At 45.2% G+C, this 12,441-nt stretch overlaps 2 protein-coding genes across 2 annotated transcripts in view; one reads left to right on the top strand and one right to left on the bottom strand.

Annotated features, from left to right (window-relative positions):
* C1S (complement component 1, s subcomponent) overlaps nucleotides 1-1,893 on the top strand; it is an 8,269-nt gene extending 6,376 nt beyond the window's left edge. The window contains exon 11 of the mRNA XM_009580854.1: nucleotides 1,100-1,893. Coding sequence (XP_009579149.1) covers nucleotides 1,100-1,893 — 794 coding nt within the window. The remainder of the gene's footprint in view (nucleotides 1-1,099) is intronic.
* A 3,586-nt stretch (nucleotides 1,894-5,479) lies between these two features.
* On the bottom strand, nucleotides 5,480-11,652 carry C1R (complement component 1, r subcomponent; the record flags this gene model as incomplete). Its single annotated transcript, XM_009580856.1, has 10 exons — nucleotides 5,480-6,282; nucleotides 6,516-6,590; nucleotides 8,282-8,422; nucleotides 8,819-8,897; nucleotides 9,477-9,598; nucleotides 9,683-9,830; nucleotides 10,329-10,525; nucleotides 10,671-10,814; nucleotides 10,996-11,188; nucleotides 11,424-11,652. Coding segments are annotated over 10 exons (2,131 nt in total), but the record flags the coding sequence as incomplete, so codon positions are not given.
* Nucleotides 11,653-12,441: the final 789 nt, after the last annotated feature.

Raw genomic sequence — 12,441 nt, 5'->3', positions numbered from 1 at the left:
CAGCAGGACACAGCAATAAAAGACAGTAACAGAGGCAATGGGCACAAGTTGCAACACAGAAAATTTTGACTGTATTTAAGGAAAAATGCTCCCCCAGAGCACTGGAACTGTTGTCCAGAGGGGCTGGCTAATCACCACCCTTGGAGATAATCAGAAGTCACCTATCAAAGCCCTTGAGCAACCTGGCTTTGCAGTTAGGAGGGCAGGGGGAAGGGCAGTTAGGGATGAACAGGTTGAACTAGAGATTTTGAGAGGTACCTTCCAGCCTAAATCTTTCTATGATTACATGAAATTCTTTAACAAACTCTGCTTCATTTAAATTGGAAGCTACCTACGGGCTATAGTTCCTTAATCTCTGACTATATGACTAAGGGTACAGTGTAAACAAGGCAATATGGTAAGAAATCAATTTCCTAGCTATGTCAGAATGACCAGCCTTATTTATGCCCTTAGTGCTCACATTCTGCAAAACCTTATAGAACATTTTACTCAAAGAGCATGGAGCGTCTCTGCACCCGTAAGACCCAACGGAGATAAGATCTCCATTAACCCACTGCTTAAGATTTTGCATACTAAAAGAATGGAGAGGAAAAATGGTAAAACATCAGTGACAAACCTGAATACTTAACCTGAGATTATCTGGAGTTCACAAAAAAAAAAAAAATCATTTTAAAGAGCAGTGTCATATTTCTAGGAACTTAAGCAAATTTTTATTTCATAGACAATCCCTTCACCTACAGGACATAATTCAGCAAAGGGAAAATGCTAACTAGAATGGAATTAAATTGTGAGCTTTGACATACCCAACACTGGTGGGGTGATAACTGCTTTCCAGAACAAGAATTTGACAATAAGAATTTGACAATAAGCCTAAATTGAATGTTGATAGTAGTTTTGCTTGAATTTTCTTGACTTTCTCTGTAAATGCTAGTTGCAAACCCTATGATGTAGAATATAAACATCGGTTACTCAGAATCAAAAATTATTTAGAGGACACAGGAAGGAGGGGACTATGGGCTTTTTAGCAGTACCAAAGAATGCCCTATTTGTAACTGCTAATTCTCCCATCTGGTTCCTCTTTTTTTCTTTTTTTTTCCAGTCTGTGGGGTGCCTAGTAATCCCATCCGAGAGAAAGCAAAGATTTTTGGAGGCACCCGTGCAGAAAAGGGCAACTTTCCCTGGCAGGTGTATTTCGATTACCCAAGAGGAGGTGGCGTACTCATCTCTGAAAGATGGGTAATGACTGCAGCTCATGTGCTGGAGGGTTATGACAAGCCCAACATGTATGCTGGGGTAATCAATGTTGGTAGAGAATCTCTGTACTGGGAGGCCAAGCAGCTGATCCCAGAGGCTTCATTCATCCATCCTGATTGGAAGAAGCAGCCCATAGAAACCAGGACCGATTTTGATAACGATATTGCACTACTGAAGCTGAGGGATCCTGTGAAGATGGGCCCAAACATCTCACCCCTCTGTCTTCCTGGTAAATCACCTGAGTATGAGCTGCAAGAAGGGACTTTGGGCTACATTGCTGGCTGGGGCCAGAGAGAGAGAGGAAGACTGCCTGTTTATCTTTGGAAGGCCCAGATTCCTGTGGTGGACATGGTTAAGTGCCAATCTGAGAAACCAGAGGGCTCTGCTGATTCCAGTGCTTACCGATTCACTGACAATATGATCTGTGCTGGTGGTGACAAGGACAGCTGTAAGGGGGATAGTGGTGGAGCCTACGCCATCCAAGATCCTCTAGATGACAGACGGTACTATGTGGCTGGGCTGATCTCCTGGGGACCGAGATGTGGTACCTTTGGTCTTTACACCAAGGTAGTGCGTTATTTAGACTGGATTACAGAGACCATGAGCAAGCATGAAGATGCAGAAGCTTGGCAGGATTAGCTCTTTCTCCTTTCAGCACAGTCACCCTTTCTAAATATGGTGGTTACATGTTCAGGCTGGCTGTGATCCTGTTCACTCTGTGTATATAATGGGCGTATTCATTGTGTCTGTGCTGAGTGGAGAGTCAGGAATACGTATCTGTTTCTCCCACTGTCCTCGTGTCTGGGAAGGGAAATTCTCTTTCTTCCACTCATAGTAGCATAAGAGGAGGATGCTATTCTGGATAAAGAGGCTCCTTCTGCTTCCTTTCATTTTTTTCTATCCCATTTTTTCCCACTGGGAGAAGACCTAGCCATGCCCCACCTGACAGGGAGATTTCAGTGAAGACAAGAGAGAATAATTGTTGGTTCCCAGGGTAGATTCAGAGCCTGGTTTCTGATTTATGTATTTCCTGTATTGTTCAGAATATCTAACAGCATTAAAGAATGTCCAAATTGCCTTTTGTGCAATGTGCTATTGTATGTGTATTCCTTTCTTCTTCTCAGCCTAGACCTAGTTCTCCTTGAAACTCCTTAAATCAAGTGCCTAGTCACATTTTGACCCACTACGTTGCCAGCTTCTGTCAAGCTGTAACTCACCTCTCTACCAAAGAGTCTTTATGAAGTTGATCTGAGATGGTTGCATCTCATTGACCAATCATTACCAGCAATGAAGACTTCAGACTTCTGAATCAAGCTCAGTAGAAGAGACATCTTCAAAATCCTTTCATTCACCTGTCCTCAGGGCTTTATTTTTCAAACTTTATTGTGTTAGATGAGAAATAAAGCTTGCTTGATTTAGGGAAGGTAGTGTTATGGGAGAATATTACCTGATGTGTGTTAGGGGTGTCTTCTGCTCCAGAAAGTCCTATGTCACTCACAGATATCCTTCCACTAAGATGGTCAGGGAACTGGTGCAGATGGCATGTGATGAAAGACGGAGGAAGTTGGGTTTGTTCAGCTTGAAAAGGAGGAAGCTAAGAGAGGGATCTAACTGCTGTATTCAGATACCTAAAGGAGGGCTAGAGACTACACAGAGCAAGACTCTTCAGAAAGGTGAACAGTGACAGGACAAGAGATAACAGACACGAATTGTAGTAAGGGAATTTCCAATTGGGCTTTTTCCCAGGGTGTGGGTCAGCACTGGAACAAGTGCCATAAAAGACTGGGGAATTTCTGTCCCTGGACATCTTCATAATTTGCCCAGGCAAGGCCCTGAAGCTCTGAAGTTAGTCCTGTTGTTAGCAGTGGATTGGACTAGAGACCTCCTCTTCCAGCCTAAGTTTTTCTGAGAGTCTAGGAAATGGTGAGGAGGATGTGTGCAGCTCTTGGGAGATTTCATATAGATGCACTCAGCTCAAGCACCTTCAATTTTGTGTAACAAGCAAAAGGTCATTTTGTTGTTGGAGTAATAACGAAGGATCTTATACTACATTCCAGAGGAACTGTGACCCACAGGATGTTGAATGCTTTTTACTTTTATATCTGTATGTGCCTACTTTAATCTAGTATGAAGTTTTATAGTCATTCCTTCTTGTTGCTAAGTAGGTGGCCTCATCTCAGCTTTCATCTTTTGGAGCACAAAAGGGAAGCGTCCTTCCCTGGTAACTAGTCCAGGCTGCAATCTTAGCCCATGTTCCTCTTGTGCAAAGAGGTGACTATATACTGCAAAGAAACAATAATGATGCAGCAGTGCCATTGTAACAATATTTTATAACTTCACAGTATGTATTAGAATTTCATAAATAATACAGACATGCCCAAACATCTGGGGTAATCATGAGCAAAAGCCACTGGAAATCTTATAGACTGCTATGTCTGGCTATTGGGAAGCTTCTGCTTTGGTATGTGATGGATACTTCAGCAGTAGAAATAGCTCAACAAAGTACAATTTGGGGAAAATTAATTCATTTTAAGTTCTGAAAGAGTGACCTTCAAACTAAGGTAAGACATTTCCTGAAAATGTCTTGAAATCAGTTCAGGACAGCAGGGGAAAAGAGAAACAGAAATGTGGCTGAATGGTCCAGGAGTAGGGGACAGGAAAGATACTTATTTAGCTGGGATTGCTATTCCTAGGAGAGTCACAGATTCCTATAGGGATTTTGGGCAAATCATCTATTCTCCATGCCTCAGCTTCCCAAAGTTTTCTAGTCTCCTGCAAAGCAGAAGATTCTTTAAGACGGCTTCCCAGTAATTTTTCCCAATTTTTACAAGGACTGAAGAGTTGGGTATTTTGTTGTTCTTGTCCCATACTCACTGAGCATCCCAGAAATTTCCTGTTCACCTGGAATACCCCCCAGTTGCATATGCCTCATTCTTCCCTCCCCCAGACCAGGGTTTATCCATTGCTCCTGTAAAACTGGACACCTTGTTTTTCCATGCTCTTGTTGCCTCTCATGCTCCCCTCTTGCCCATACAAATGGGAAAAATCAACAGAATTCTGACCCCTGGAGATCATGGATGAATTTATATCAGATGTGAAATTTCACAGATCATTCCCCAGCTCAAAAGCAAATGAGAGATACTGACACCTGAGAAGATCTGGAGCTGGATCTCACAGAAAACAGTGCGAGAAAGCAGCTATGACCTTACCACCGGCATCTCCCTGTCAAGCTCTTGGAGACTTCAGTTCTCTCAGTGACTCACAAGAAAAAGGTAGGTTGTTCTGCAGTAGCAAAACTAGTCAAAAGACAACTCCAGAGAATACCCACAACACAAAAGGGGTAATCTCTCCGAGTCAGCATCATTTTGGAGCTGCTGTCCTGCAGTCAGAGCTTAATTTCATACAGTATAAAAAAATCCATCCTCAAATTCTGATCAGTGAAGGTTCCTGGGCTCTTTTCTCCATGAGATTGGTTGTTGTCTTCCCTGTTTTTGAATGTGGCACCATAAAGACAACTTATTTTTGCCTCTCTTGAAGCCACGTGGAGTTTCAGACTGGGTAATCTAATGGTAGTTTTGTGGCAGATGAGCAACTGCCACATGCCATTGCAGAACTGGAAACACTTCAGTGGTAGGTAAAGCAATCCCTATATAAAGTCCACAAGTTGCTTTCAGTGACGGGGAATGTTTAGTAGTTGTTAAAAACAAAAACAGAAAAACATAACACACGTGGTTTCTCCAGCAATTATTTTAATATTCATAGAATCTCACTGATGCCAATGGGCATATGCACACTGTACTCAGGACAAAGCACCACATTCTTCAAGAAAGTCTGCTGTCCTGCAACCTTCCCCCACAATAAGAGTACAAAAGTAGACTGCAGTAGTCTGATGATATCATCAGTACTTCACACAATAACATGTTTGCTGTCATGAGATTTCCTGATATTATTAAGACTTCATCCAATAATAAGATTTGGAAGAAACAGAACATCCACAAAGGCATCCCACAAGCTGCCAATGGTACAGCAGCTTTGGTAAGTTTTGGTGGTACCACCAAGAATTCATCAAACAGTATGGTGGCTTTCAGAAGTGCTCATGAGGAAGGTTACATGGTCTGTGTGTTTGAAAAGCCTTTGGGACATCATCAAAAGCTTTAGATATGATTTGCTGTGTCTGGAAATTTATATGCTATCAGTGATTCTTCAGCTAGTAGGACAGCAACATTTAGAGCCTATCCTCCCTTACTATCCCTTTGATCCAGTCCAAATAGTTGAGGATCTTGGTGTAGAAGCCATAACCTTCAGCACAGCCAATACCCCAAGAAACAATACCGGTAGCCACCCAGCGACCACTTTCTGTGTCTAACACCGTGAAGACACTCCCACTATCCCCCTGGCAGGTATCCTGTTTGACTGTGAGGAAGCCAGCACAGAACATGTTCTCAGAGAAAACCATAGGTATATCTCTCTTCTTACTGTCCAGCCAACTCTGACACTTCTCTCGTGCAACCGCTGGTAGGCTCACATACTTCAAATTATTTGAAATAAAGTTTTTTTCCACACCAAAGCCGCTCACGTAGCCCATGTGCCCATCCATGTAGAAGGTGGTGTTGGTAGTATCTGGGAGACAGACGGGCAGTACTGTAGGGCCCAGGGTTACTGGGTGTTTCAGCTCCAGCAGGGCTATGTCCCCATTGAAGTTGTGCTCATCTTTAGGGTTGTAATCTGGATGGATGAAGATCCTACGTACAGGGTGATTACCCATCTTGTGGAGCTCTTCTACCTTGGTGTGGCCGAGGAAAATGTTAGCTTCCTCTGCTAGCTGGTCCAGGCTTACATTGTTCCCTCCTGCCCCTTTGGGGAAGATGGTGTGGGCAGCGGTCAGGATCCAGCGATCGCCCAGAAGCGCACCACCCCCTCGTCCATGGATGCCGGTCAGAGCCTGCCAAGGGAAACTGCCTCTCCTTGCTGACTTGCCGCCCAAGATCCGCTGGACTTCAGTAACGGGATTGACCGGCTTCCCACACACTGTGGAGAAATGCAAGGAGATCATGACACCCTCTGTTGCCCTGGCATGTCTCTCTCTTTGCTACACCATCACTGTTCAATTTCACCTTATTTTTGCCTTCCTGGGTAGATTTCCCTGTCCTCCTTTACTGATATGATTACCCTCACTCCCCTCCCAGCATGTTGTGCTGGCTTTGTACTGACTGTAAGCACGAATCAGTAAACACCAGAAAAAATCAGTGTCTTTTACTGACCTGGCAAGCAGGCAGGAATCCTCACCTGGCCATCTCGATCCACCCAGGTTCCCTCAGGAGAGCAGGTGAATCTGTCTGTAGGATGAGAGGGAAGTGAATGAGACCCAGGCCTGCAGGCATGGTCTGGGAAGAAAGAATAGGATGGAATGGAATGGAATGGAATGGAATGGAATGGAATGGAATGGAATGGAATAGAATAGAATAGAATAGAATAGAATAGAATAGAATAGAATAGAATAGAATAGAATAGAATAGAATATTTTCAAGGGGTTCCTCTCTCTGAGGTGTCCCACATGTTGCACTCAGCCCTTCCATCCCAAAGGCACCCTTTCCCAGGAAAAGTCGCCTATGGTGTAGACTGGAATGTCTCCATCTGGTACATCTCAAAGAACCTCAGTTCCAGGGGACCAGTAAACCTCAGGCACTGCTGCTGTAGAAGAAAAGCCTGAAGAGCCATCTGAGTGAAGTTAAGACTTACATGCGCATGCTTACAGAGCACTGTTTGACCTTATTTAGCCCAAAGAAGGGAGAGAAGAAGTAAAGACATGGATTTTAGCTTCAAGTTTCTGGTCTCTGTGGTTTGCAGAGAGTAGGATAAGATGGTTTGTCCCAGAAACAGGAAAAAGATGAGTCAGTTACTGTACATGCTCAGTATCTATTTCTGAGGCTGTATTGCAGGTCAGCTAACTCACATGTCACCTCTCAACACAAACTCCACTACCTCCAACGTTCTTGCTTTTCTTAGAAAGTTTGTGTTGGTGACTAAAAATAATTTATATACAATTTATCATACACTGTAGTAAATGCTTCCAAGATGGTGTTTGCTGTTCTTTTTCAAAATTGACTAAATCACAATGACTCCCCATCAGAATTTGGCTGGTGCTGATATTTACTTGCTCCTGATTTTTTTCTGATGAGATTGAGCTCTGACTCTTTATGAAGGACTTAAACTCAGATGCAAGAATAATCAAATTCAACATCAGTACCAACTTAAAGAACTCCTTAGCTGCTTGCTCCTGGCCCCAGGGCTAGCGTGTCACCTCTCTCAGGCATGCTGCACAACCGTGCGTCCATGCAACCATATCCAGGAACCGATTCAGCTTAAAAATCTACAATTTTTTGTGGAGGCTAAATGAGCAGCCAAGGCAAGGAAATAATGAATTCCTTATACTGTTCTTGTAACCAAAGCTCCTGTGTCATCAAATCATGTCTCAGGTGCAGAAAGAAGGCATGTGAATGGTTTTGAACGTTGCCTTAATTTTTCTGACCCGCTGCATAAAAATAGATTTTTCTGTATGTATGTTATTTAGCCCTTAGATGTCTCTGCTGCTGAACAATATTCCAAAGAAGTAAACAGCGTTACAGTGGAGTGGAGTTATTTATTTGCATCTGTAGCAACTTGGACTGGTGTGGTGAGGTTTCAGAATTTTGGTGATTCCCAGACACCATGCCTCAAATTTCAGTGAAAGAATGAAATCCACGAGAGAAGAATAAATCATGACTACAGATGAGAGAATAAGACCTTCTGCAAAAGTTAAGGAGAGTGTGGAGGAGGGATGTGATGGACTCTGGGAATGAAGCAGGGTGGGAATAAGGCTGAGACAACAAGCCTCAGGAGCTATGCTGCAGAGCCAGGGAAAGGCTGGAGAGCCTTCACAGGAGGAAAGCATGAGCCCTAAGCCTGGGGAGCAGAGACAATTCTAACTGGAAATCTGGGAGGGATTTTCATGCACAGATTTCAGTGTCTGTGTGGGGTTAGGACTCACCACCGCCTGTTCCAGTGACAATGTGATAATATGGCTCATTGCATCGGTATGTGATCACTGACTGGTAGTTGTTGTTTGCAGGTTTGTTAACATAGCTGAATGCCCCATTGGTCAGGTCTGTTGGGTTGCCACAGTTCACAACTACAAGAAAGAAAAATAAAAGAGATGAATCACATACAGCCTTTCTGCCTGCAGGTTTAGGCTCGACTTGGATTGTGGCCGTGATGTAAAGGACCAGTTAGAACAGCGGGCAGAGAGAGGCTGTTCCAAAATGGATCCCAGACTGGGATCTTTTGCTTTTAGATGTTACAACATTATAGCAAATTTTTAGTGATATTTTATGCAGTTTTGTAAGGGAGGAAAAACATTTACGTTTTTGCAAGCAGAAAAATGTAATGACCTCCACAGGTCCTTCCAACAAGCATATCTGTGAGTCTACGGCCACAGACAAATTGAGTCATAGAGGCTGAACTCCCCATGTTCTTGGAGGGGGAAAGCCACGGCAGGGGGCACAATCCCCGTTCTCAGATCACTCACTTTCACAGCGGGGCATGGATTGGTGCCATCTCCCATCAGCCTGGCAGACAGCCGTGAAGGACAGCAGCTTTCTGTTGCCCTGCATGGGAGAGAAAAACATCTCTGTTGGTTGTTCAGAGCCTTACATTCCCTTCCCAACATCAAAATATTATTCTATCTGCCCATCTTTTCACTACTGTCCAAAAGTTGCCCCTCTGCAGTCTGTTCCAGTTGCTGTCCTCCGCCTTTGCTACCTTCCCTCTATGTTTGCCTCAAGCTACAAATTCTTCATAGCAGACCAAGATATCAGCATCCAGCAACCATAAAACCGTCACAAGTCTGGGGCGCTACCCACTCCTGGCAATAGGATGGCAAGGGAGGCAGGTAACATCTTCTACTTCAAGTCTGATTTCATATCCTTCCAGAGAGATATTCTTGTTTACCAATGTTTCCTGGGATCTTTGTCTCTCATCTTCTACCAGGGCTCGTGAAACAGCAACTGCACAAGGAAGGGAGCTAGGAAAGAAGAAATCGCTGGAAGAAAGCCGATAGAAGCAAGGAAGAAACAGAAATTGCCATGAGTGAAATCTCCAAAGAAAGTTTTACTGAAAGGTGAAAGACTTGTACAAACTGAAGAGAAGCCAGAATATGGCTGAAGGGAGTGGAGAAGGGATCTCACCTCCATCAGGTTATACCCAGTCTTGCAGCTGACAACGAAATAGTCCTGAAATTGATACAGAGGCTGCAGGTCTCTGATGATGGTAAACTGATCCCGTGGGACAGGCTGTGGGCACCGTATTTCTGTTAGAGAATGGGACAAAGTAAGTTGGTATTAACAAATGGTGTAGATAGGCAGTAGTAGCCTCTGGGGAAGAAATGTCTTACTCTCTGAGGTGTAGTGGATCTTCCAGCCACGGCTGAACCCTGACTCATCAGTGAGGAAGAGTATGTCCACCTCATTGCTGTTGGTTTCAATGCTGCCAGGTGACTCCTTGCCACAGAATTCACCAATCTCTCTCCCTCGTGCTTGGATCTGATGAGGAAAACATGTATCACAGGGACAAAACCACACATGCCTTTCTGCCCCAGTATCCCTATTTCAGTCCAGACCAAGTTTGCCGCAGTGCCTATGATGGTGAACAGGGCTGGTTGTCTGACCCATCTTTGCTGATGTCTGCACCGACAGATCAGAACAAAGGGCTGACCTACCCACAAGCTCTGCTTCTGCCTTAGCATGGGAATCAGAGCTATCAACCCCTTCAAATCCTGAGATTAAATCAAAGGGAGATAAAACTGGAAGAAGGATGATTTTTTTGGCTCCACTCACAGGGGCCTGTGACCCAGAGCCTCTGACCTCAGGACAATGGTAATTAAGTGCATTGAGGGAGGGACAAGGGAAGAGCTCAGTCCTTCATGCTGGGGCATTCTCCTTGTACTGATCCCGTATTTCCCATCCAAATACAGTTGTCCCCACAATTCCTGTGCAGGTCTGGCAGTAGGGTTGGAAGTAGAGTTTGCTAATCTCCAGTACCTTGAGCTGGTCATAAGGACAGTGGACTTGCTGATGTTCATCAATCTCAAAGGGTTCCAAGAACTTGAGGATGATAGACAGGCCCTTTTGCAGACGGATGCTGTAGTTACACCGGAGGTCTTCAGGATAGGGCTGGGGGTACTCAGGGCTGCTCAGGTACCCAGATGCCTCTGTGAACAACTCACTGCTGCACTCCGCTGGTGTAGAGGAAGAAAATAGAGGTCACATTGTGGAGCTGTCTTCTGCAGCCCTGTCAACTGCTCCTTGAGTTACTTCTCCCACCCCTCCTGACTGAAGGGCTCCTTCCCTGGAACCCTCTGATCTTTCAAAATTTCAATTTACCTTTGCAGGAGTGGTGGTCACTCTGAAGCTCGTAGCCAGTCCGGCAAGAACAGAAGTAGCCACCCACATAGTTGTGGCAGAAGTGCTGGCACTGAGGCCTTTCATTTTCCTCAGCAGCGTTGTTAGGGTCACATTCATCAAGATCTGAAGACATAGGAGATGCAGGGACAAGGGGAGGAAAGTGTTAAACCTCTCTGCTGTACACTGAAAGTGCATAGAGATCCATATCCTTGCTTACAGCTTCTCTTTATTTGCCTGACAAGGAGCAAAATTGGTTGGAGCCACACAGGCTTCTTTCTGAATGCTGAGGGTATTGCCTACTCACCCACAGCTTGGTAATAGGCCAGGAAGCCCCTGTAGGGAATCACTGTGCCGTTGTCTTCGTTGGAGAAATCCGAGTGAAACGCCAGGTGCATCTTGTTCCCCTTAGATACAAACTCCTTTCTTCCTGGGTGATTGCCTGTGGTTGACCCAAGCTGGCCACAGTATCGTCCCAAGTTCTTCTTGTCTGCTTTGATCTGTCAAGGTTAAGGGGAAATCACTGTAGCCTCATAAGATTCAGTCTGCTCCATGCATTCACTATTGGCCAGCATGAGTTGCCAATACCTGCTCCACCCAGTTCTATCTTTAACTCCTTCCCTTTCCTTTGTGGGAAGCATGAGAGGAGGCCTGGTGAATGAGGAGCCATTGCGTGTGGTGGCCGCTAGATTCCCATCTCAAGCCACCCCTTGGCCCAGGTATCTATGCACATACCTTAACATAGTCATAGAAGCAGGACTCAGATGGCTCCAGGTCAAAATATCTGAAGGTCAGCTTCACCACGTAGCCTTTTGGGATGTGAATATCCCAGATGCTGATGTTATTGTTGGGGTATGGCTTGGGATAACCGGGGGATCTGATCTCTCCAAAAAGCTTTCTTGGGACTGGACTGGAACTGATCACTCCAAAAAAAAGGAAGGCCCACAGAAGAAAAGGAACGTGCCTGTGAACATGGCAAGTAAACTATGACATTGCACAAAATTAGGTCATCCAAAATCAGGGGAGACTTCACAAGCGACTTGTGCACTGTCTAATGGAATCCAAACCCGGGAGGCCTAGTTGCAGGTCCAACTTCTGGCTTGGATCACTCAGGAACAAGGAGGAGAGCTGAAATGAAGACACCAGCACTACCCAGGTTCCAGCAAGACACTGTGACCCAGCCAAAGAGATTGATCAACCCAGGAAGCAGTTTGAAGGAGCACAGGTGAATTCCCTGAGCAACGTCTGCTTCTTTCCAGCAGTCATGGGACTGGGTCCCTTAGAACCAAGGGAAGTTTGGTTCCCCTTGGCTCTGGGCCAGCGGGTCATTTCTGTTTATTGCCAGTTTAGGATCTCTGCCCAGTTCAGTTGGTGAGGGTCTGAAGATCTCAAGCTCAGTTTGCTGAGGAATAATCCTGCAGTGCCTCCTGGGCAGCCCTCTACCCGGTCATGCCTCAATCCCTCGCCTCCAAAAGTTGGCCCTCATTTTTTTCCTCATTCTGCAGATCACCCCTCTTCCCCTCTGGGGAACGGGACTACCAGTGTTCCTCCAAAACAAGCTCACTGCCCAGATCTCATGAAAACATCAGCCAGGAAGATCCTTCTTCCTCAGCCCTACGTGCTAGCATTAAAGCTTAATGGAGGGACAGCGAGCATGAGCTTAGCCCCTTGGACCTCTCCTCCTTCCTGGAAGGGTCTAACCCTCCCGTTCCCTCCCCGCAAAGATGTGGCTGCGCGTCCCCCTTCCCCAGCC

The sequence above is a fragment of the Fulmarus glacialis genome, unplaced genomic scaffold, assembly GCF_000690835.1.
Source record: "Fulmarus glacialis isolate BGI_N327 unplaced genomic scaffold, ASM69083v1 scaffold38956, whole genome shotgun sequence".
In the NCBI taxonomy this organism is placed as follows: Eukaryota; Metazoa; Chordata; class Aves; order Procellariiformes; family Procellariidae; genus Fulmarus; species Fulmarus glacialis.
This window is presented reverse-complemented; position numbering and strand designations above follow the sequence as displayed.